Source organism: Salmo salar, chromosome 11 (assembly GCF_965601325.2).
Source record: "Salmo salar chromosome 11, fSalSal1, whole genome shotgun sequence".
NCBI classification, from domain to species: domain Eukaryota; kingdom Metazoa; phylum Chordata; class Actinopteri; order Salmoniformes; family Salmonidae; genus Salmo; species Salmo salar.
Genome location: NC_138301.1, coordinates 117628393 through 117653012, shown reverse-complemented (window position 1 = coordinate 117653012; position 24620 = coordinate 117628393). Strand labels below are relative to the sequence as shown.

The 24620-nt window shown below is 44.0% G+C and overlaps 1 protein-coding gene across 3 annotated transcripts in view; it reads left to right on the top strand.

Annotated features, from left to right (window-relative positions):
- Window positions 1-24620, top strand: part of dclk1a (doublecortin-like kinase 1a) — a 183435-nt gene that overhangs the window by 118094 nt on the left and 40721 nt on the right. For 2 of the 3 annotated variants that reach the window (XM_045690206.2, XM_045690207.2), the window contains one exon: window positions 3402-3499. In XM_045690206.2, coding sequence (XP_045546162.1) covers window positions 3402-3499 — 98 coding nt within the window. Of the gene's footprint in view, window positions 1-3401; window positions 3500-3593; window positions 6435-24620 lie in introns of those variants that run through there. The other variant, XM_045690208.2, reaches the window with a different exon arrangement.

The window sequence follows — 24620 nt, the reverse complement described above, 5'->3', positions numbered from 1 at the left end:
ACTGCTACTACTATACTACTACTATTCTTGCTACCACTACTACTACTACTACTACTACTACTACTACTTCTACTACTACTACTTCTACTACTACTACTGCTACTTCTACTACTACTACTACTACTACTGCTACTACTACTACTGCTACTACTAATACTGCTATTACTACTGCTACTACTGCTACTACTTCTACTACTACTACTACTACTACTACTACTACTACTACTGCTACTACTACTACTATTTCTATGACTACAACTACTGCTACTACTACTGCTGTAACTACTGCTACTACTACTGCTGTAACTACTGCTACTGCTACTACTACTACTACTACTACTACTACTACTACTTTTCTTGTTACTACTTGTTACTACTAGTACTTCCAGTGCTACTGCTTCCACTACTACTACTGCTGCTACTACTACTGCTGCTGCTACTACTACTACTAATACTACTACTATTCTTGCAACTACTACTACTACTACTACTACTACTACTACTACTGCTACTACTACTGCTGTAACTACTGCTACTGCTACTACTACTGCTGCTACTACTACTGCTACTACTACTACTATTCTTGCCACTACTACTTCTAGTGCTACTACTACTACTACTACTGCTGCCTGCTACTGCTACTACTACTTCTGCTATTACTACTGCTAAGACAACTGCTGTAACTATGGCTACTACTACTACTACTACTAGTGATACTACTACTACTACTACTAGTGCTACTGCTACTACTAGTAGTGCTACTACTACTACTACTCGTGCTACTACTACTACTACTAGTGCTACTGCTACTACTACTGCTACTACTACTATTATTATTGTTGCTACTACTGCTACTGCTGCTGCTACTACTACTACTGTTACTGCTACTGCTACTACTACTACTACTACTACTATTATTGCTACTGCTACTACTACTACTGCTGCTGCTACTACTACTACTACTACTACTACTACTGCTACTGCTACTACTGCTACTGCTACTACTACTACTACTACTACTACTACTGTTCTTTCTACTACTACTACTTCTAGTGCTACTGCTACTACTACTATTACTGCTATTACTACTGCTACTACTACTGATGCTGCTGCTGTTAATAATAACCTGGCCAATTTGCATGTTTGAGTGTCTATGTGTGTAACATGAAGTGCGTATAGCCTTAATATTCATGATGATAATTGTAATCCATATCGTATCACCATCATAGTTGCATCATAATTACCTTTAACATCATTGAAAAACACATCCCAGCATTTCCATAGCAATTGATGTTTCACATGATCATGAAAGAGACCTTGCATTACTTAAGAGACGGCTTCACTACAGTACAAATGTATTCCGTACAATATGTTATTATTCCCCAAATGTCCCTGTTCTGATATCTTCCCATGGCTTGTTGTAAACATAGATAAATATGTAGACAAAGACATAAAAAAGATAGATAAACAAAAACATATTCAATTATAGAAAAGTTCTCGACAATAGGGAGAGAAAAGAGAGAGAAGAGAGAGAGAGAGAACAAGTGTGTGTGTGTGTGTGTGTATGTATAAGTCCGTATGTGTAAGCGAGCATGTAATTGAGTGTGTGTGTGTTCATATCCACTTCATAGTGTTCAGATATTTTTAAAGTTGCCATACTTTCTTTTTTTCATAACCTGAAGTCCCTGTAGAATGTAGTACAGCCATGGTGTTATGGAGCTGTCTTTGAAAAGCTGTCCATCTATAAAGAGTTTGTCCACAATGAGAAAGGCACGCTTACCCTTCTCCCTCTGTTGCCTCTGTACTGGATACAATCTCTTACAACGTTTGTTTATCTCCCTTGGAAATGGATAATTGAGACTGAATTTGGTCTCTTTAAACTCCCTTCCTCTGCTTTTGATCAGCTCCTTTTGTTGGTAGTGTTCAAATTTTGCGATGTTCGGTCGGGGGACCCTTGGTCTTGTCACTCTGAGCTCCAAGTCTGTGCACTCGGTGGAAAGCCACCTTGTTTACATTCTCTAGGAAGCTTCAAGACGGATTGCATGAACTCTCTGATCGCCCCCTCCAGATTATTGGATGCGTCCTCGGGAATCCCAAGAAAATATTAGAAACATGTTTGACTCCGTTCCATAATTCCATTCCTGCCATTGCAATAAGCCCATCCTCCTATAGCTCCTCCCACCAGCCTCCATTGGGGACAGGGTTGTATTCACGAAACAAAACCGAGGCAAACGGGCTGAAATTTGTGGCAACTTTCCAATAAGAAACGCCTGCTTTGTTTTACGTTGCCAAAACGTTTTTTTTCAAAGCTTTTCTATGACGTGAACGAATGTATATGTCTGGTAAACTTGTTCAGTTCTTCTGCTTTGAAAGTGACGGCGGCAGATTGAAAAGAAGGGTGGCTGTCTCGCCACATGTGTTACGGCAGCTCTGATACTGATACTGTTACAGTGCCAGTTATATCACGCCATCGTTGTGAACTTGTAATCCTATTCGTTGGCACAAGGCAGGTAAGTGTGAGGTGGTCTAGTAAAACAAGTTGTATTGACACAAGCTGGGTTTATTTTGAACTGAATGAAGGATCAGTTTTGTGGGATCCTATTCCTCCTCGTCCCTTTCTCTTTCACCTCCTACTCTTGTCCACCACCTCTTCACTACATCTTCTCGTCCACCTCTTCTTCTCCTCCTCCTCCTCTTCTCATTTCTATGGATATGAAGGGAGAGTGAGTAAGTTGTTCTGAGACAGACACAAATAGAGGAGAAAATACTGCTGCTTTTTTAAACTTTATTAATTCACTCACTGACTTGTTTTCTCTCTCTCTTCTCTTCTTTCTCCCTATTCTCTCCTGCCACCCACTTCTCTCACTCCATCCTCTCTCTTTTACACCCTTCTCTTATTCAACTACATTCCATTTCTCTCTCTCTCTCTCTCTCTCTCTCTTTTGGTCTCTCTCTCTCTCTCTCTCTTTGTCTCTCTTGGCCTCTCTCTTTGTCTCTCTCTCTGTCTCTCTCTTTGTCTCTCTCTTTGTCTCTCTCTCTCTCTCTCTCTTTGTCTCTCTCTTGGCCTCTCTCTTTGTCTTTCTCTCTTTGTCTTTCTCTCTTTGTCTCTCTCTCTTTGTCTCTCTCTCTCTCTCTCTTTGTCTCTCTCTCTTTGTCTCTCTCTCTCTCTCTCTTTGTCTCTCTCTCTTTGTCTTTCTCTCTTTGTCTCTCTCTCTTTGTCTCTCTCTCTCTCTCTTTGTCTCTCTCTCTCTCTCTCTCTCTCTTTGTCGCTCTCTCTTTGTCTTTCTCTCTTTGTCTCTCTCTTTGTCTCTCTCTCTCTCTCTCTCTTTGTCTCTCACTTGGCCTCTCTCTTTGTCTCTCTTTGTCTCTCTTTGTCTCTCTCTCTCTCTCTCTCTCTCTAGTGAATGGGAATCCGACCAGTCAGCTGTCCACTCCTGGCTCGGGGAAATCACAAAGCCCCTCCCCTTCCGGCCCTGCTTCAGACCTCAGACCACGCAGGGTAAGACAACACACACAGACAGACATACAGACAGACAGACAGACAGACAGACAGACCCCCCATTCTCTATAACACACTCCTTCTATGTTCTCAGGAAAACAACAAGGCCCAGTCTACAGCCTAGAGTCACTAGAGAATGGAGAAACTACAAGTCCCACAATCCTTAGAGTTTCAGAAGGGTTCGACCCTTTGACCTGTAAACGCTGCTGCTTCAGGAATTCTGGAAATTCCCTGGCTCACGTTACAATTCCGATGATATTAGTTCCTTAATGATATTTCCTTGACTGTTTCTTTCCGTGTTGATGGTTTATCAGTGAAGATCTCCTGATGGAGAGGTTTCTACCTTCGGTAGTGTGACACCTCACTCCTTACATAGTGCAGTACTGTCAGTCACTTATCTCCTTTAGATACTTCCCGTATAGCCTGATAGTGACTGAAAGGTAGTGCACTATTTAGGGAATAGGGTGCCATGTGTCATCTAGCCACTGATACTGTACTAGAATGTGCTGTAACGGGAGCATGCAACTCAAGTGGAAGAATGACTGCGTCCACAATTCGCAACCTTTTCCCTACATAGGGAACTATGTCTGGGTGCTATTTTGGATCCAGCCAATGTGTTTCTCTAAGACATGAGGGAAGACCTACTGTTAAAAGGCTGTGATGCTGCGCTGTGGTAATTCAGATACTGATGAGGTTTTAATGCTGTCCTCAATCCCAGGCCTACCTCTTTCACTGCAGCGCTTTCGTGTGTGTGTGTGTGTGTGTGTGTGTGTGTGTGTGTGTGTGTGTGTGTGTGTGTGTGTGTGTGTGTGTGTGTGTGTGTGTGTGTGTGTGTGTGTGTGTGTGTGTGTGTGTGTGTGTGTGTGTGTGTGTGTCTGACGTGCAGAGTTTGATTGATATGGTCAGGCATGACTAATCGATCGTGGAATTTGGCCCTCAAGCCTTCTAAACAATTAGTTGATTATTGATTAGGATGACCCACTCTCCTCTCCCCTCATCCTCTTTCCTCCTTTCTTCTCTTCTCCTCTCCAGAGAAACACACACACATATGCTGTAGCATGAATGTAGAGCCCTAAACGCTGTCTCACAGCCCCATTGACCTTTACTGAATGTAGAGCTCTAAACGCTGTCTCACAGCCCCTCTGACCTTTACTGAATGTAGAGCTCTAAACACTGTCTCACAGCCCCTCTGACCTTTACTGAATGTAGAGCTCTAAACACTGTCTCAGAGCCCCTCTGACCTTTACTGAATGTAGAGCCCTAAACGCTGTCTCACAGCCCCTCTGACCTTTACTGAATGTAGAGCCCTAAACACTGTCGCACAGCCACACTGACCTTTACTGAATGTAGAGCTCTAAACGCTGTCTCACAGCCCCACTGACCTTTACTGAATGTAGAGCTCTAAACGCTGTCTCACAGCCCCTCTAACCTTTACTGAATGTAGAGCTCTAAACGCTGTCTCACAGCCCCACTGACCTTTACTGAATGTAGAGCCCTAAACACTGTCTCACAGCCCCTCTGACCTTTACTGAATGTAGAGCCCTAAACGCTGTCTCACAGCCCCACTGACCTTTACTGAATGTAGAGCCCTAAACGCTGTCTCACAGCCCCTCTGACCTTTACTGAATGTAGAGCTCTAAACACTGTCTCTGAGCCCCTCTGACCTTTACTGAATGTAGAGCCCTAAACGCTGTCTCACAGCCCCTCTGACCTTTACTGAATGTAGAGCTCTAAACACTGTCTCACAGCCCCTCTAACCTTTACTGAATGTAGAGCTCTAAACGCTGTCTCACAGCCCCTCTGACCTTTACTGAATGTAGAGCTCTAAACACTGTCGCACAGCCACACTGACCTTTACTGAATGTAGAGCCCTAAACACTGTCGCACAGCCACACTGACCTTTACTGAATGTAGAGCTCTAAACGCTGTCTCACAGCCCCACTGACCTTTACTGAATGTAGAGCTCTAAACGCTGTCTCACAGCCCCTCTAACCTTTACTGAATGTAGAGCTCTAAACGCTGTCTCACAGCCCCACTGACCTTTACTGAATGTAGAGCCCTAAACACTGTCTCACAGCCCCTCTGACCTTTACTGAATGTAGAGCCCTAAACGCTGTCTCACAGCCCCACTGAACTTTACTGAATGTAGAGCCCTAAACGCTGTCTCACAGCCCCTCTGACCTTTACTGAATGTTCCAGCAGCTCTCTCTCTCTCTCTCTCTCTCTCTCTCTCTCTCTCTCTCTCTCTCTCTCTCTCTCTCTCTCTCTCTCTCTCTCTCTCTCTCTCTCTCTCTCTCACGCTGTGGTCAGTCAATGATCAGCCGACCAAGGAATGACTGAGTATCCTATTGGATAGTCAGTTAGGACTCCATAGTACTTTTGTTCAATGAGTAAAGAATATGAATCCCCATTGGTCAGCCAGTTATCTTCCAGAGTCCCGTTGGTCAGCCAGTATTTCCAGATCAGTGCAGGTGAAGGAGAGATAAACGAAAGGAGACAAGGAGAGAGGAAACCACTCTTGACTATTGAGATTCAGCCCACCGACTGTCTGTTCTACTTTTTCACTACTGAGTAACCTAGCAACCAGGACTCATCAGACAAGCACTAGTGAGAGCAAGTTGCTACAACTATTTGCATCTCTCTGGGTGTTCTGAGTTGGCCTCATAATATCACTTATTCAACTGTTCAGGCTTAGTGAAATCAGGAGAGTTGGAGTGTATTTCTGGGCTGGAGATTATCATTCAGCTGTCTTTGTGTTGCTGTGATACCCTGTAAGCCTCGGGAGCATAGCTGTGCTGAGGAATGGAGGGTCACAGATTATTATAGCCCACTTCTCTCTCTCTCTCTCTCTCTCTCTCTCTCTCTAGGCCCCCCTCTCTCCTCCCCTAACCTCTATGCCCTCCCCCTCTCTCCTCCCCTCCCCTCTATGCCCTCCCCCCTCTCTCCTCCCCTCCCCTGTATGCCCTCCCCCTCTCTCCTCCCCTCCCCTCTATGCCCTCCCCCCTCTCTCCTCTCCTCTCCTCCCCTCCCCTCTATGCCCTCCCCCTCTCTCCTCCCCTCCCCTGTATGCCCTCCCCCCTCTCCTCCCCTCCCCTGTATGCCCTCCCCCTCTCTCCTCCCCTCCCCTGTATGCCCTCCCCCTCTCTCCTCCCCTCCCCTCTATGTCCTCCCCTCTCTCCTCCCCTCCCCTCTATGCCCTCCCCCCTCTCTCCTCCCCTCCCCTCTATGCCCTCCCCCCTCTCTCCTCTCCTCCCCTCCCCTCTATGCCCTCCCCCTCTCTCCTCCCCTCCCCTCTATGTCCTCCCCCTCTCTCCTCCCCTCCCCTCTATGCCCTCCCCCCTCTCTCCTCTCCTCCCCTCCCCTCTATGTCCTCCCCCTCTCTCCTCCCCTCCCCTCTATGCCCTCCCCCCTCTCTCCTCTCCTCCCCTCCCCTCTAATGTCCTCCCCCTCTCTCCTCCCCTCCCCTCTATGCCCTCCCCCCCTCTCTCCTCCCCTCCCCTCTATGTCCTCCCCCTCTCTCCTCCCCTCCCCTCTATGCCCTCCCCCCTCTCTCCTCCCCTCCCTCTATGTCCTCCCCCCTCTCTCCTCCCCTCCCCTCTATGCCCTCCCCCCTCTCTCCCTCTCCTCCCCTCCCCTCTATGCCCTCCCCCCTCTCTCCTCTCCTCCCCTCCCCTCTATGTCCTCCCCCTCTCTCCTCCCCTCCCCTCTATGCCCTCCCCCCTCTCTCCTCTCCTCCCCTCCCCTCTATGCCCTCCCCCCTCTCTCCTCTCCTCCCCTCCCCTCTATGTCCTCCCCCTCTCTCCTCCCCTCCCCTCTATGCCCTCCCCCCTCTCTCCTCTCCTCCCCTCCCCTGTATGCCCTCCCTCTCTCTCCAATATGGTATTAATCTTCACAGAGTCGGTATATGATATTCCATCAGTAGCTGTCTGTCTCTCCTCTCTAGCTAAATTGTAGCAGACCGTCTGACCGTCCACTCACATTGAGCTTGTTTTTTAGGTTAGCTACATTATATAGAGTTCAGTGCGTTCCTGGGTACAGACAAGAAGGTGTATTTTTAGTAGGTCTTCTCTCTCTCTCGCTCTCTCTCTCTCTCTCTCTCTCTCTCCCCCTCCCCTCTCTCTCTCTCTCTCTCTCCCTCTCTCTCTCTCTCTCTCTCTCCCCATCTCTCTCTCTCTCTCTACATTATATAGAGTTCAGTGCGTTCCTGGTACAGACAAGAAGGTGTATTTTTAGTAGGTCTTCTCTCTTTCTCGCTCTCTCTCTCTCTCTCTCTCTCTCTCTCTCTCTCTCTCTCTCTCTCTCTCTCTCTCTCTCTCTACATTATATAGAGTTCAGTGCATTCCTGGTACAGACAAGAAGGTGTATTTTTAGTAGGTCTTCTCTCTCAAATTCAAATTCAAATTCAAGCTGCTTTATTGGCATGAAAAACATTGTGTCAATATTGCCAAAGCAACAATGTATACAATATGCATTGTAATACAATTATAAACAATAACAAATAATAATATAAAATGGCAGTAAATAATAATACAAAATTAAATATAAAAATAATAACAATAAAATAGTAGTAAAATAATAGTAAAATAGTAGAATGTAATAAATATAAAAATATAAATATGGAAAATGATTCTATAACTAACTTATAACTAAATAACGGTCATCTTCACCATTACATCAGTACTACAACTACTATCATCATTACTACCACTACTACCACCATCACTAAACTGTTATCATTACCATTACCACCCATACCACTACTATTTGGAATGATAAACAACAATAATAATAGTAATAACAATAATAGTTATAATAAGTAAGTTACTGCTTACTATGCAGATGTTATTATTCAGTGTCCCTCATGCTATGGAAGGCAAATACATATTTGTCTGCAAGAGGAGCCATTGCTCCTTCGCCCATGAGTATTTTTTGTTTTTCCTCTGGGTTTAATAAGTTCAAATTTGGAATAAATGTAGTCATTTCTGTGAATAAGGAATCTCTTTGTGAGGAATATTTATCACAGTAAAGGAGAAAGTGCATCTCTGTCGCTACCTCTCCTGTCGTGCAGTGACCACATACACGCTCCTCTTTGGGGAGCCATGTCTTTTTATGTCTGCCGGTTTCTATTGCCAATCGGTGGTCACTCAGCCTGTACTTGGTAAGGATCTGTCTCTGCTTCGTATCTCTGACAGAGTAGAGATAATCACTGCCATATGCATTCACTGCCATATTAAAGTTTCCCGATGCAGATATGGTCAGACCAAGGTAGGTGTAATTTGTAGTGTGTTCAATGATGGTGTTGTTCAGGGTGAATTTATATTTGTGTTTCTGACATCTGGTTTTCTTTTGGAAAATCATGATTTTCGTTTTTTGGAAATTTACTGCCAGGGCCCAATTATGGCAATATTGCTCTAGAATATTAATGTTCTGTTGAAGACCTTCTTTGGTTGGTGATAGAAGTACCAAGTCATCAGCATATAGCAGGTATTTCACCTCTGTGTCAAATAGTGAGTCCTGGGGCTGGAGAATGGTCCAACATGTCTGCTAATTCATTGATATAAATGTTGAAAAGGTTTGCACTCAAACTGCAGCCTTGTCTCACACCTCGACATTGTGAAAATAATTCTGTTCTTTGGTTTTTGATTTTTATTGCACATTTATTTTCTGTGTACATACATTTTATTAAGTCATACACCTTACCACCAAGCCCACTTTGGAGAATTTTGTAAAATAGCCCTTCATGCCAAATAGAATCAAATTTTTTAAAGTCAATAAAGCACGCAAAGATTTTGCCCTCTTTTTTTGGTGGACGTGTTTATTAATTAGTGTGTGTAAGGTGTATATATGGTCAGTAGGATCTCTCTCTCTCTCTCTCTCTCTCGCTCTCTGTCTCTCTCTCTCTTTGCCTTCCTCTCTCTCTCTCTCTCTCTCTCTCTCTCTCTCTCTCTCTCTCTCTCTCTCTCTCTCTCTCTCTCTTTCTCTCTCTCTCTCTCTCTCTAACTACATTATATAGAGTTCAGTGCATTCCTGGGTACAGACAAGAAGGTGTATTTTTAGTAGGTCTCTCTCTGTCTCTAAATGCTGAGAGAACAGTACCCACCCACACATGCACACACTCTAACAGTAGTATACTGCCATGTCCACTGGTAAACCGTATGACCTGCTCACATCATGCAGGTTCACCTTCAGACTAATGGCTTTTCCCTTCCAGCCACTCAGTAATGGATTATACAGTGTGTAGCCTAGCCTACATGGTCCAGTAGTTTATTATGGAGCCTTGGATCTACTTGGTTATGTGGGTTACATGTAGAGTAGAGCAGTATGGTTCAGTACAGTAGAGCAGTATGGTACAGCAGTATGGTTTAGTACAATACAGCAGAATGGTTCAGTACAGTAGAGCAGTATGGTTCAGTACAGTAGAGCAGTATGGTACAGCAGTATGGTTCAGTACAATACAGCAGAATGGTTCAGTACAGTAGAGCAGTATGGTTCAGTACAGTAGAGCAGTATGGTACAGCAGTATGGTTTAGTACAATACAGCAGAATGGTTCAGTACAGTAGAGCAGTATGGTACAGCAGTATGGTTCAGTACAGTAGAGCAGTATGGTTCAGTACAGTAGAGCAGTATGGTACAGCAGTATGGTTCAGTACAATACAGCAGAATGGTTCAGTACAGTAGAGCAGTATGGTTCAGTACAGTAGAGCAGTATGGTACAGCAGTATGGTTCAGTACAATACAGCAGTATGGTTCAGTACAGTAGAGCAGTATGGTTCAGTACAATACAGCAGTATGGTTCAGTACAGTAGAGCAGTATGGTACAGCAGTATGGTTCAGTACAGTACAGCAGTATGGTTCAGTACAATACAGCAGTATGGTTCAGTACAGTAGAGCAGTATGGTTCAGTACAGTAGAGCAGTATGGTTCAGTACAGTAGAGCAGTATGGTTCAGTACAGTAGAGCAGTATGGTTCAGTACAATACAGCAGTATGGTTCAGTACAATACAGCAGTATGGTTCAGTACAATACAGCAGTATGGTTCAGTACAGTAGAGCAGTATGGTTCAGTACAGTACAGCAGTATGGTTCAGTACAGTACAGCAGTATGGTTCAGTACAGTAGAGCAGTATGGTTCAGTACAGTAGAGCAGTATGGTTCAGTACAATACAGCAGTATGGTTCAGTACAATACAGCAGTATGGTTCAGTACAATACAGCAGTATGGTTCAGTACAGTAGAGCAGTATGGTTCAGTACAGTACTGCAGTATGGTTCAGTACAGTACTGCAGTATGGTTCAGTACAGTAGAGCAGTATGGTTCAGTACAATACAGCAGTATGGTTCAGTACAGTACAGCAGTATGGTTCAGTACAGTACAGCAGTATGGTTCAGTACAATACAGCAGTATGGTTTAGTACAGTACAGCAGTATGGTTCAGTACAATACAGCAGTATGGTTCAGTACAGTACAGCAGTATGGTTCAGTACAATACAGCAGTATGGTTCAGTACAATACAGCAGTATGGTTCAGTACAGTAGAGCAGTATGGTTCAGTACAGTACAGCAGTATGGTTCAGAACAATACAGCAGTATGGTTCAGTACAGTAGAACAGTATGGTTCAGTACAGTAGAGCAGTATGGTTCAGTACAATACAGCAGTATGGTTCAGTACAGTAGAGCAGTATGATTCAGTACAGTAGAGCAGTATGGTTCAGTACAATACAGCAGTATGGTTCAGTACAATACAGCAGTATGATTCAGTACAGTAGAGCAGTATGGTTCAGTACAATACAGCAGTATGGTTCAGTACAATACAGCAGTATGGTTCAGTACAGTAGAGCAGTATGGTTCAGTACAGTAGGGCAGTATGGTTCAGTACAGTAGAGCAGTATGGTTCAGTACAATACAGCAGTATGGTTCAGTACAGTAGGGCAGTATGGTTCAGTTCAGTAGAGCAGTATGGTTCAGTACAATACAGCAGTATGGTTCAGTACAGTAGGGCAGTATGGTTCAGTACAGTAGAGCAGTATGGTTCAGTACAATACAGCAGTATGGTTCAGTACAGTACTGCAGTATGGTTCAGTACAATACAGCAGTATGGTTCAGTACAGTACAGCAGTATGGTTCAGTACAATACAGCAGTATGGTTCAGTACAATACAGCAGTATGGTTCAGTACAATACAGCGGTATGCTTCAGTACAGTAGAGTTCTCTCCCTCTTTCCTCTCTCCCTCTCCTCATCTCTCCTCTGTTCTCTCCTCTCTATCTCTCCCTGTCCTCTCTCCAGCTCTCCCTCTCCATCTTTCAATCTCCTATCTCCCCTATCCATCTCTCCCACTCCTTTCTCCCCTATCCATCTCTCCCTCTCCATCTCTCCCTCTCTCCCTCGCCATCGCTCCCCTCTCCATCTATTCCTCTCCTTCTCTCCACTCTCCCCTCTCCATCTCTCCCTCTCTCCTCTCCATCTCTCCCTCTCCCCATCTCTCCCTCTCTCCATCTCTCCCTCTCTCCTCTCCATCTCTCCCTCTCCCCATCTCTCCCTCTCTCCATCTCTCCCTCTCTCCTCTCCATCTATTCCTCTCCTTCTCTCCTCTCTCCCCTCTCCATCTATTCCTCTCCTTCTCTCCCTCTCCATCTCTCCCTCTCTCCCTCGCCATCGCTCCCCTCTCCATCTATTCCTCTCCTTCTCTCCACTCTCCCCTCTCCATCTCTCCCTCTCTCCTCTCCATCTCTCCCTCTCCCCATCTCTCCCTCTCTCCATCTCTCCCTCTCTCCTCTCCATCTATTCCTCTCCTTCTCTCCTCTCTCCCCTCTCCATCTATTCCTCTCCTTCTCTCCCTCTCCATCTCTCCCTCTCTCCCTCTCTCCCTCGCCATCGCTCCCCTCTCCATCTATTCCTCTCCTTCTCTCCACTCTCCCCTCTCCATCTCTCCCTCTCTCCTCTCCATCTCTCCCTCTCCCCATCTCTCCCTCTCTCCATCTCTCCCTCTCTCCTCTCCATCTATTCCTCTCCTTCTCTCCCCTCTCCCCTCTCCATCTATTCCTCTCCTTCTCTCCCTCTCCATCTCTCCCCTTTCCATCTCTCCCCTCTCCACTTCTCCATCTCTCCCCACCTCTTTTTCGTCCCTCTTTTTTCTCTCTTTACCCCCAATCTCTCCCACTATCTTTCTCTTTCTCCCCATGTCTCCCCTCCCTCTCTTTCTCTCCTATACATTTTCACCTATCTTTCTCTCTCCCTCTTTCTCTCTGGCTCACAGGAAATTGGCTGTTGGTTTTCTCTGTGTCACACACACACACACACTGTAACATATTCTTACAGCTGCTGGTTAAACCAGTGTGATTTGTTTTTAATCCTCTCAGAGCTGCTCTCTAAACTACAAGACTGTTTTTTCTTTAAACTACAAGACTGGTTTCTCTTTAAACTACAAGACTGGTTTCTTCTGTTCTCTTCTAATCAGAACTGCTTTTAATTCTGGACTCTTGAGAGGGAAAATACACTTTAGTTAACGTGTGTGTGTGTGTGTGTGTGTGTGTGTGTGTGTGTGTGTGTGTGTGTGTGTGTGTGTGTGTGTGTGTGTGTGTGTGTGTGTGTGTGTGTGTGTGTGTGTGTGAGTTGGAATGCCATTGTATCGCAGTATCTCACTCTCTCGTCTTCCTCTCTCTCATCCTCCTCTCTCTCTCTCTCTCTGTCCATTCTTCAGTCTGTCATCAGTCATGTGTCATTGTCTCATCACCTAGAACACCATCCATTGAGTTGCATCCTCCTCTCATTCTCTGTTTGGTTATTTACATCTGTACAGGTGCGTAACCAGGTGCGTAACCAGGTGCGTAACCAGGTGCGTAACCAGGTGCGTAACCAGGTCCGTAACCAGGTGCGTAACCAGATAAATGTGGAGCTCAAATCCACCTGCACATTTGTGTGTCCTTGTTGTTCTTGCATCTGTTACTTTGTGTACATGTCTTCATCCACAATGTATCGTAATAGATGTTGTTTGTTTTTTAATGTATTGATGAAGCAATAAGAGAAACAGCAAACCAGACATAATCGCTCCCTCCAATCTCTCTCTCCCTCCAATCTCTCTCTCCCTCTCTCTCTCTCTCAATTTCAATTTTCTCTTTCAATTTCAATTATCTCGCTTTTTCCTTTTTGAAATTGAGAGAGAGAAAATTGAGAGAGAGAGAGAGAGAGAGAGAGAGAGAGAGAGAGAGAGAGAGAATTTACAGTACCAGTCAAAAGTTTGGAAACACCTACTAATTCAAGGGTTTTTCTTTATTTTAAAAATGTTTTACATTGTAGAATAATAGTGAAGACATTAAAACTATGTAATAACACATATGGAATCATGTAGTAACCAAAAAAGTGTTAAACAAATCAAAATATATTTGAGATTCTTCAAAGTAGCCAACCTTTGCCTTGATCACAGCTTTGCACACTCTTGGCATTCTCTCAACCAGCTTCATGAGGAAGTCACCTGGAATGCTTTTAACAACAGTCTTGAAGGACTTCCCACATATGCTGAGAACTTGTTGGCTGAAAAGGAAATGACAAGATGATAAAGAACATAAAGAAAAACCGTTGAATGAGTAGATGTGTCCAAACTTTTGACTGGTACTGTAGTATATATTCTCTCTCTCTTTGTCTTTTTTTCCCTCTTGTCTCTTTCTCTCTTTCATCTAATGTCTTGGTTTACTACAATCTCTGTTGTCCATGTATTTTTATTTTCTTTGTTTCTTTGTCGATTTTTTTTCTCTGATGTCATTTCATTTTCATGTGATTTTTATTTTCTGACCATTGATCATTGTTCATTATCATTGTTCATTATCATTGTTCATGTTGTGTCCATGTCAATACGGCTCTATGTTTGTTCTAGAAGGTGTAATTTAATCCTGGTCCTGGGGACCCAAAGAGGTTTCTTCCCTAGCGTACTAACACACCTAATTCAACTAATCAACTAATCATCTTTAGTTAATCAGGTGTGTAGTGCTAGGGCAAAAAAACTTGTATTTTTATAAAGTGTCACTTTTTGGGTCCCTAGGACCAGGATTGGGACACACTGGTTTATAGTTTGGGAGGGAGTGTAAACATTGTACATACATATAGTTGTCTCTCCATACTCATTCCCAAAACTCTGAGACATCCCACCACTTAGTATTAAATCATAGGTATTATTATGATGCGTGTCGTTTGTATTAAATACATCTACCTACATCAACAGTCAGATTTGTCTCAGTCTTTCCCAGAATTTCAAACCAAGTAGAATTACTTTCCCTGTGTGTGTGTGTGTGTGTGTGTGTGTGTGTGTGTGTGTGTGTGTGTGTGTGTGTGTGTGAGAGTGAGTGAGTGAGTGAGTGAGTGAGTGAGTGAGTGAGTGAGTGAGTGAGTGAGTGAGTGAGTGAGTGAGTGAGTGAGTGAGTGAGTGAGTGAGTGAGTGAGTGAGTGAGTGAGTGAGTGAGTGAGTGAGTGAGTGAGTGAGTGAGTGAGTGTCCTAGGAGTTCTTGGCTGATAGGAGTGTTTCAGTGAGATAGTTATTTTTCTGTTCCTCTTCTCTCCTAAAGCAGGATATTCCTTCCCTCCTTCTTCAGATACGTCTCTTCTAAGAGGTTTCACACACACACACACACACACACACACACACACACACACACACACACACACACACACACACACACACACACACACACACACACACACACACACACACACAGACATCCTGTAGATCTGCATGAAATAGTCTTTATTTATTTATTTGAGTTGTAATTTTAATTTATGATGGATTTTGTTTTTGTTCTCCACTCCTCTACCTGTAGTTGAAGGTCCTTTAATAAACATGTCCTTTAATAAAACCCATCGATAAGGAGTCTATCACTTATTGATCTGTTGGGCTGTGTTCCCTATGTCGGGGTGTTCCACTTACGTCATCTCGGAGCATGTTGGGACAGGAAGTTCATCACAACGCTGTGCTTTCTGGGATACTTCTGGCTCAGGACACCACCTGAAACACATATACACACACACACACACACACACACACACACACACACACACACACACACACACACACACACACACACACACACACACACACACACACACACACACACACCCAGCAGTCAGGTGATAGGAGAAATACCCTAATTTGGAAATAGATTAAAGGAGTTGCGGTTTGTTTAAAATATGCAGAATGATGCTATAGGTTATAGTATAACTTTCTAATGACTTTATGTAGGGGATAGGATGTCATTTGAAACGTAGCCTTGGTGTGTTGTGGGACAGTAACTGTAGTCTGAGCAGCGGTGGTTTCACTCAGATCGTTGATAGTCATCCCAGTCTTGTGTTTATAGTCCTAGTTGTTTTACTCGTTTATTGAGCAGTGATTAGTGCACTCTTAGGAAAAAAGGGATACAAATAGGTTCTTCGGCTGTTCCCATAGGAGAACCCTTTTTGGTTACAGGTAGAAAGAACCCTTTTCAGTTCCATGTAGAACATGGAACCAAAAAGGGTTCTTCACAGAATGATCCTATGGGGACAGCCGAAGAATCGTTTTAGGTTCTGGATTGCACCTTTTTTGCTGAGGGTGTTTTCACAGTTGGTCTATTTCAGACCATTTTTGTAAACTCGGTGTGCTTTGGTGATTTTATTTGTGTGCAATGTGAACACTCCAATGGAACTGAGACCTCTCAAAGAGCCCCCGAAGCAAACCGAACTGAGACCATCTCGAGAGGTGGTCTAACTTTGGTTAGCTTGAATTCCACAGTCTGGATCCCTTTGTTAGGGCAATGTGAACACAAATCTCCCCAGGTTTGTTTGTAGTGAGAAGACAATATAATTGTTGAGAATCACAACATTGGGTAGCAGCCTACAATTTTCAATTACAGAATTATTTTAATCTGCTGTTATTCTTCTGCTATTTATTCTGTTACCAATAATATTTACATGTTAATAGTATCTTCTGATAACAATAATTATGCCTCATATTTTAACTAAATGCAATCTATAAGCTTCCAAAATATAAGTAGATACTGTCTGTCTGTCTGTCTGTCTGTCTGTCTGTCTGTCTGTCTGTCTGTCTGTCTGTCTGTCTGTCTGTCTGTCTGTCTGTCTGTCTGTCTGTCTGTCTGTCTGTCTGTCTGTCTGTCTGTCTGTCTGTCTGTCTGTCTGTCTGTCTGTCTGTCTGTCTTTCTGTCTGTCTGTCTGTCTGTCTGTCTGTCTGTCTAAAACATTCTGATGGAATGACTTGTCCTGCACTTTGTAAAAACCCAGAGTGCATTGAGTGAATGTTGGAAAAAGATCTAGGTTCCTTTCTAAACATAGCGATGTGAATGCAAAGAGGACTCGGTCCACAAAATAGGTTAAATGAACTGGTTAAGGAGTTGAGTCCTTAATCAAAGGCAAGGGCAGTGTGAATACAAAGAGAACCGAGTTCTTTTGCTTTTTTTGCACCAGAGTTAACTGTAAAGAGGACTGAGATTGTTTATTTTAAAGAGGATTATAAAGTGCCTTTGGAAAGTATTCAGACCCCTTAACTTTTTCCACATTTGGTTACGTTACAGTCTTATTCTGTAATGGATAAAATAAATTTAAAAAACTCAGAAAACTACACACAACACCCCATAATGACAAAGCGAAAACAGGTTTTTTTTCAAATTTTAGCAAATTTATTAACAATAAAAAACAGAAATACCTTATTTAGATACCGTAAGTATTCAGACCCTTTGCTATGAAAATCGAAATTGAGCTCAGGTACATCCTGTTTCCATTAACTTCTCTAGGGCCAGTGGGACGATTTCGTCCCACCTACGTAACAGCCAGTGAAATCCCGTGGCGCGTTATTCAAATACCTTAGAAATGCTATTACTTCAATTTCTCAAACATATGACTATTTTACACCATTTTAAAGACAAGACTCTCGTTAATCTAACCACACTGTCCGATTTCAAAAAGGCTTTACAACAAAAGCAAAACATTAGATTATGTCAGCAGAGTACCCAGCCAGAAATAATCAGACACCCATTTTTCAAGCAAGCATATAATGTCACAAAAACCCAGAAGACAGTTAAATGCAGCACTAACCTTTGATGATCTTCATCAGATGACAACCCTAGGACATTATGTTACACAATACATGCATGTTTTGTTCAATCAAGTTCATATTTATATCAAAAACCAGCTTTTTACATTAGCATGTGACGTTCAGAACTAGCATACCCCCCGCAAACTTCCGGTGAATTTACAAAAAATGTACTAAATTACTCACGATAAACGTTCACAAAAAGCATAACAATTATTTTAAGAATTATAGATACAGAACTCCTCTATGCACTCGATATGTCCGATTTTAAAATAGCTTTTCGGTGAAAGCACATTTTGCAATATTCTAAGTAGATAGCCCGGCATCACAGGGCTAGCTATTTAGACACCCAGCAAGTTTAACCTTCACCAAACTCCGATTTACTATTAGAAAAGTTTGATTACCTTTGGTGTTCTTCGTCAGAATGCACTCCCAGGACTTCTACTTCAATAACAAATGTTGGTTTGGTCCCAAATAATCCATAGTTATATCCAAACAACGGCGTTTTGTTCGTGCGTTCAAGACACTATCCGAAAGGGTAAAGAAGGGTGATGAGCACGGCGCATTTCGTGACAAAAAAATTCTAAATATTCCATTACCGTACTTCGAAGCATGTCAACCACTGTTTAAAATCAATTTTTATGCAATTTTTCTCGTAAAAAAGCGATAATATTCCGACCGGGAATCTGCGTTTAGGTAAAAAGACGAAAGAAAATAAAGCACGGGGTCGACTCGTGCTCGCGCCTAAGCCCATTATCCTCTGATCGGCCACTTGCCAAAAGTGATAATGTGTTTCAGCCTGGGGCTGCCTCGATATCGTTCAGCTTTTTCCCGGGCTCTGAGAGCCTATGGGAGCCGTAGGAAGTGTCACGTTACAGCAAAGATCCTCAGTCTTCAATAAACAGAGACAAGAAGAACAAGATCTTGTCAGAGAGGGCACTTCCTGTAAGGAATCTTCTCAGGTTTTTGCCTGCCATATGAGTTCTGTTATACTCACAGACACCATTCAAACAGTTTTAGAAACTTTAGGGTGTTTTCTATCCAAAGCCAATAATTATATGCATATTCTAGTTACTGGGCAGGAGTAGTAACCAGATTAAATCGGGTACGTTTTTTTATCCGGCCGTGTCAATACTGCCCCCTACCCCCAACAGGTTAATCATCCTTGAGAGTCCACCTGTGGTAAATTCAATTGATTGGGCATGATTTGGAAAGGCACACACCTGTCTATATAAGGTCCCACAGTTGGCAGTGCATGTCAGAGCAAAAACCAAGCCATGAGGTCGAAGGAATTGTCCGTAGAGCTCCGAGACAGGATTGTGTCGAGGCACAGATCTGGGAAAGGGTACCAAAACATTTCAGCAGCATTGAAGGTCCCCAAGAATCCAGCGGCCTCCATCATTATTAAATGGAAGAAGTTTGGAACCACCAAGACTCTTCCTAGAGCTGGCCGCCCGGGCCAAACGGAGCAATTGGGGGAGAAGGGAGGTGACCAAGAACCTAATGGTCACTTTGACAGAGCTCTAGAGTTCCTCTGTGGAGATGGGAGAACCTTCCAGAAGGGTAACCATCTCTGCAGCACTCCGCCAATCAGGCCTTTATGGTGACCAGACGGAAGCCTCTCCTCAGTAAAATGCACACGACAGCCCGCTTGGAGTTTGCCAAAAGGCACCTAAAGATTCTCAGACCATGAGAAACAAGATTGTCTGGTCTGATGAAACCAAGATTTAACTCTTTGGCCTGAATGCCAAGCGTCACGTCTGGAGGAAACCTGGCACCATCCCTACGGTGAAGCATGGTGGTGGCAGCATCATGCTGTGGGGATGTTTTTCAGCAGGCAGGGACTGGGAGACTAGTCAGGATCTAGGGAAAGATGAACAGAGTATAGTACAGAGAGATCCTTGATGAAAACCTGCTCCAGAGCTCTCAGGACTTCAGACTGGGGAGAAAGTTCACCTTCCAACAGGACAACATCCCTAAGCACACAGCCAAGACAACGCAGGAGTGGCTTCGGGACAAGTCTCTGATTGTGCTTGAGTGGCCCAGCAAGAACCCGGACTTGAACCCGACCGAACATCTCTTGAGAGACCTGATAATAGCTGTGCAGCAATGCTCCCCATCCAACCTGACAGGGCTTGAGAGGATCTGCAGACAAGAATTGGAGAAACTCCCCAAATACAGGTGTGCCAAGCTAGTAGCGTCCTACCCAAGAAGACTCGAGGCTGTAATCACTGCCAAAGATGCTTCAACAAAATACTGAGTAAAGGGTCTGAATACTTATGTAAATGTAATATATATATTTTTTATTATAAATTTGCACAAATTTCTAAAAACCTGGTTTTGCTTGGTCATTATGGGGTATTGTGTGTAGATTGATGAGGAGAAAAAACAAACAATTTAATCAATTTTATAATAAAGCTGTAACCTAACAAAATGTGTAAAAAGTCAAGGGGTCTGAATACTTTCCGAAGGCACTGTATGTGAAAACACCCTAAGAGTTTGGTTGTGTGTGAGGTGGGCAGTAACACAGAATAGTCTTGGTATGCGTACCAAATGACACCCTGTTCCCTATCTAGTGCACTACTTTTGACCAAGGCCCAGCACTATGGGTATCACGTTTCAAGGTTAAACTCAGATGCAGACAACTTGAATTAACAACAGTTTATTAATCCAACAGGGGCAGGCAAAGGGCTGTGAGACATGGGTTTAACTCTGGACACATAAATGGTGGGTTGTATACGAAGGGTATGGGGCAACAGAAGACAAACAGCAGAGGGGATCATGATTTTAGAGATGGGAAACGGGACGATATACCGGGGGGAGAGTTTGTGGGATTTCACCTGGAGGGGCAGATCCCGGGTGGATAGCCATACCTTCTGCCCGAGACGATACCGGGTCCGATGGTGATCCGCTTGTTGTCGATACCTGGACACTCAAATGGCGATAGGCCGTGGGCAGAGCAGGGAAGGGTGTTGCGGGCCACCCACACAAGTTGCTAGCTCCAGGTGGTGGGGTTGTCGGAGACCAGGCAGCGCAGAGTAGTCTCGAGGTCCTGGTTGGCTCGCTCCGACTGGCTATTGGACTGGGGGTGGAACCCACAGGACAGGCTGGCTGACGAACCAATGAGGGTGCAAAACGCCTTCCAGAACCTGGACGAGAACTGAGGACCTCCCAGACCTGTGCCTCCTGGACCGGTTTTCCTATACCCCAGCTGAGTGCCGTCACCAGACACGAGGTGGGAAGGATGGTCTCGGGCTCCGGGGTGGTAACTGTGGGGCTATAGGGGCGAGGCAGGGCATCCGGCTTGATGTTCTTGGACCCCAGCCGGTAAGAGAGGGAAAAGTTGAGCCGTGTAAACAGCAGGGCTCATCTCGCTTGCCTGGATTTGAGGCACTTGGCGGTGTGGAGATACTCCAGGTTTTTGTGGTCCGCCCCTTCCAACCAGTGCCTCCATTCCTCCAACTCCATCTTCACCGCGAGAAGCTCTTGATTCCCCACATCGTAGTCCCTCTCCATGTTGTTGAGGCGGTGGGAGATGAGGGCGCGGGGATGCAGCTTAAGGTCAAGGGCAGAACGTTGGGACAGGACAACCCCCACTCCGACATCCGATGCATCGGCCTCCACCACGAACTGGCGGGATGGGTCCGGATAAACCAGGATGGGAGCAGCGGTGAAGCGGTGTTTAATTTCTTGCGGATTAGTGGGAAGCTACCAATTTCCGGTGAAATTGCAGAGCACCAAATTCAAATTAAATTACTATAAACATTAAACTTTCATGAAATCTCAAATGAAATACATCAAAATAAAGCTTAACTTGTTGTTAATCCAGCCGCCGTGTCAGATTTCAAAAAGGCTTTACGGCGAAAGCAAACCATGCGATTATCTGAGGACAGCGCCCAGTACACAAATGCATAACAAATCATTTTCAACCAGGGAGTTGCGACACGAAAGTCAGAAATAGCGATATAAAATATGCCTTACCTTTGAATATCTTCTTCTGTTGGCACTCCAAAAGGTCCCAGTTACATTACAAATGGTCCTTTTGTTCGATAATGTCCTTCTTTATATCCATAAAAACTCAGTTTAGCTGGCGCGCTTCAGTCAATAATCCACTTGGTTTCCCTCCTTCAAAATGCATACAAAATGAATCCCAAACGTTACCAATAAACTTATCCAAACAGGTCAATCAACGTTTATAATCAAACAATAGGTACCCTAATACGCAAATAAACAATCAAATTTAACCTGTTAGGGCTAGGGGGCAGTATTTACACGGCCGGATAAAAAACGTACCCGATTTAATCTGGTTATTACTACTGCCCAGAAACTAGAATATGCATATAATTATTGGCTTTGGATAGAAAACACCCTAAAGTTTCTAAAACTGTTTGAATGGTGTCTGTGAGTATAACAGAACTCATATGGCAGGCAAAAACCTGAGAAGATTCTGTACAGGAAGTGCCCTCTCTGACCATTCCTTGAGCTTCTTGACTCTTTTTATTGAAAACTGAGGATCTTTGCTGTAATGTGACACTTCCTACGGCTCCCATAGGCTCTCAGAACCCGGGAAAAAGCTGAATTATGTCGAGGCAGGCCCTGGCTGAAAAACATTAGCCCGTTTGGATAGTGGTCGGTCAGAGTACTATGAGACTCAGGCGTGTGCACGAGGGGATCCCATGTTTTTATTTTCTCTCTCTTTGTACTAAAACACAGATTCCCGGTCGGAATATTATCGCTTTTTTACGAGAAAAATGGCATAAAAATGTATTTTAAACAGCGGTTGACATGCTTCGAAGTACGGTAATGGAATATTTAGAATTTTTTTGTCACGAAACGCATCGTGCGCGTCACCCTTCTTTACACTTCGGATAGTGTCTTGAACGCACGAACAAAACAGAGGATATTTGAACATAACTATAGATTATTTTGAACCAAACCAACATTTGTTATTGAAGTAGAAGTCCTGGGAGTGCATTCTGACGAAGAACACCAAAATTAATAACATTTTTCTTATAGTAAATCTGACTTTGGTGAGGGCTAAACTTGGTGGGTGTCTAAATAGCTAGCCCTGTGATGCCGGGCTATCTACTTAGAATATTGCAAAATGTGCTTTCACCGAAAAGCTATTTTAAAATCGGACATAGCGAATGCATAGAGGTGTTCTGTATCTATAATTCTTAAAATAATTGTTGTGCTTTTTGTGAACGTTTATCGTGAGTAATTTAGTAAATTCACCGGAAGTTTGCGGGGGGTATTCTAGTTCTGAACGTCACATGCTAATGTAAAAAGCTGGTTTTTGATATAAATATGAACTTGATTGAACAAAACATGCATGTATTGTATAACATAATGTCCTAAGATTGTCATCTGATGAAGATCATCAAAGGTTAGTGCTGCATTTAGCTGTGGTTTGGGTTTATGTGACATTATATGCTAGCTTGAAAAATGGGTGTCTGATTATTTCTGGCTGGGTACTCCGCTGACATAATCTAATGTTTTGCTTTCGTTGTAAAGCCTTTTTGAAATCGGACAGTGTGGTTAGATTAACGAGAGTCTTGTTTTTAAAATGGTGTAAAATAGTCATATGTTTGAGAAATTGAAGTAATAGCATTTCTAAGGTATTTGAATAACGCGCCACGGGATTCCACTGGCTGTTACGTAGGTGGGACGAAATCGTCCCACTGGCCCTAGAGAAGTTAAGACGGAGAATCGTTTTTGTCATTACCAGAGAAAAATACCAAAGAACGCGCTCTGATTCACGCGCTTGAAAACACTACAGCCAAAATGGGAGCCACCTAGAACAACTACAATTTCCGGCTCATTTTTCCAAAAACCAGCATGAAACTCTATCTAAAGACTGTTGACATCTAGTGGAAGCCCTAGGAACTGCAATCGGGCACAATTTCGCCCTGTTATAAAAGTGCCAGCCATTGAAATCAGTGGTAGGATTAATTTTTTTGGGGGGGATGGTTTGTTCTCGGGGTTTCGCCTGCCATTTCAGTTCTGTTATACTCACAGACATTATTTTAACAGTTATAGAATCTTTAGAGTGTTTTCCATCCAAATATACCAATTATATACATATCCTAGCTTCTGGGCCTGAGTAGCAGGCAGTTTACTTTGGGCACGCTTTTCATCTGGATGTCAAAATACCACCCCCTATCCCAAAGAAGTTAAGGTCCCGGAACTCGCGGTCAGCAGCTGGAGACCACGTGAACAGAACCTTGGGAGAGGTTGGTGCTGACACGTGGGCTGCCAGGGTGCTGTAACCCCGGATAAATGGCGATAAAGGTTGGAAAACACCAGGAAACATTGCAGCTGCACCCTGGACGTAGGCTGAGGCCAATCCACCACCGCTCTCACTTTCCTGGGATCCATCTTGACACTCCCAGAGATGATGATGATGGTAGAGCGATGGAACTCACACTTCTCCGCCTTCACAAACAGCTGATTCTCCAGAAGGCATAGAAGCACCTGTGGGACGTGGAGCATGTGTTATTTGCGGGAGAGGGAGAAGACGAGGATTTCATAAAATGTAGACGAAGACAAACCGGTTCAACATGTCACAGAGAACATCATTTACCAGAGCCTGGAACACAGCAGGGGCATTTGTGAGGCCAAAAGGCATGACCATATACTCGTAGTGGCCGCTGGCCGTGTTGAAGGTGGTCTGCCACTCGTCCCCCTCTCGTATCTGCACCAGGTGGTAGGCGTTCCGTAGATCCAGCTTGGAAAACACAGTGGCCCCCTGGAGTGGCTCGAAGGCCGAGGAAATTAGTGGTAGCGGGTAACGGTTCTTAACAATAATGTCATTGAGTCCCCTGTAGTTAATGCACGGGCGCAGGGTCTTGTCCTTTTTCTCCACGAAGAATAAACCTGCGCCTGTGGGAGAGGAAGAGGGATGTATAAATCCTGCAGCTAGGGAGTCCCCAATGTAGGTCTCCATAGCCTTGGTCTCCGGTCTCGACAGAGAGTACAGACGTCCTCAGGGTGGCGTGGTGCTATGGAAAAGGTCAACCCCTTAGTCATAGGGTCGGTGCGGCGGAAGCGAAGTGGTC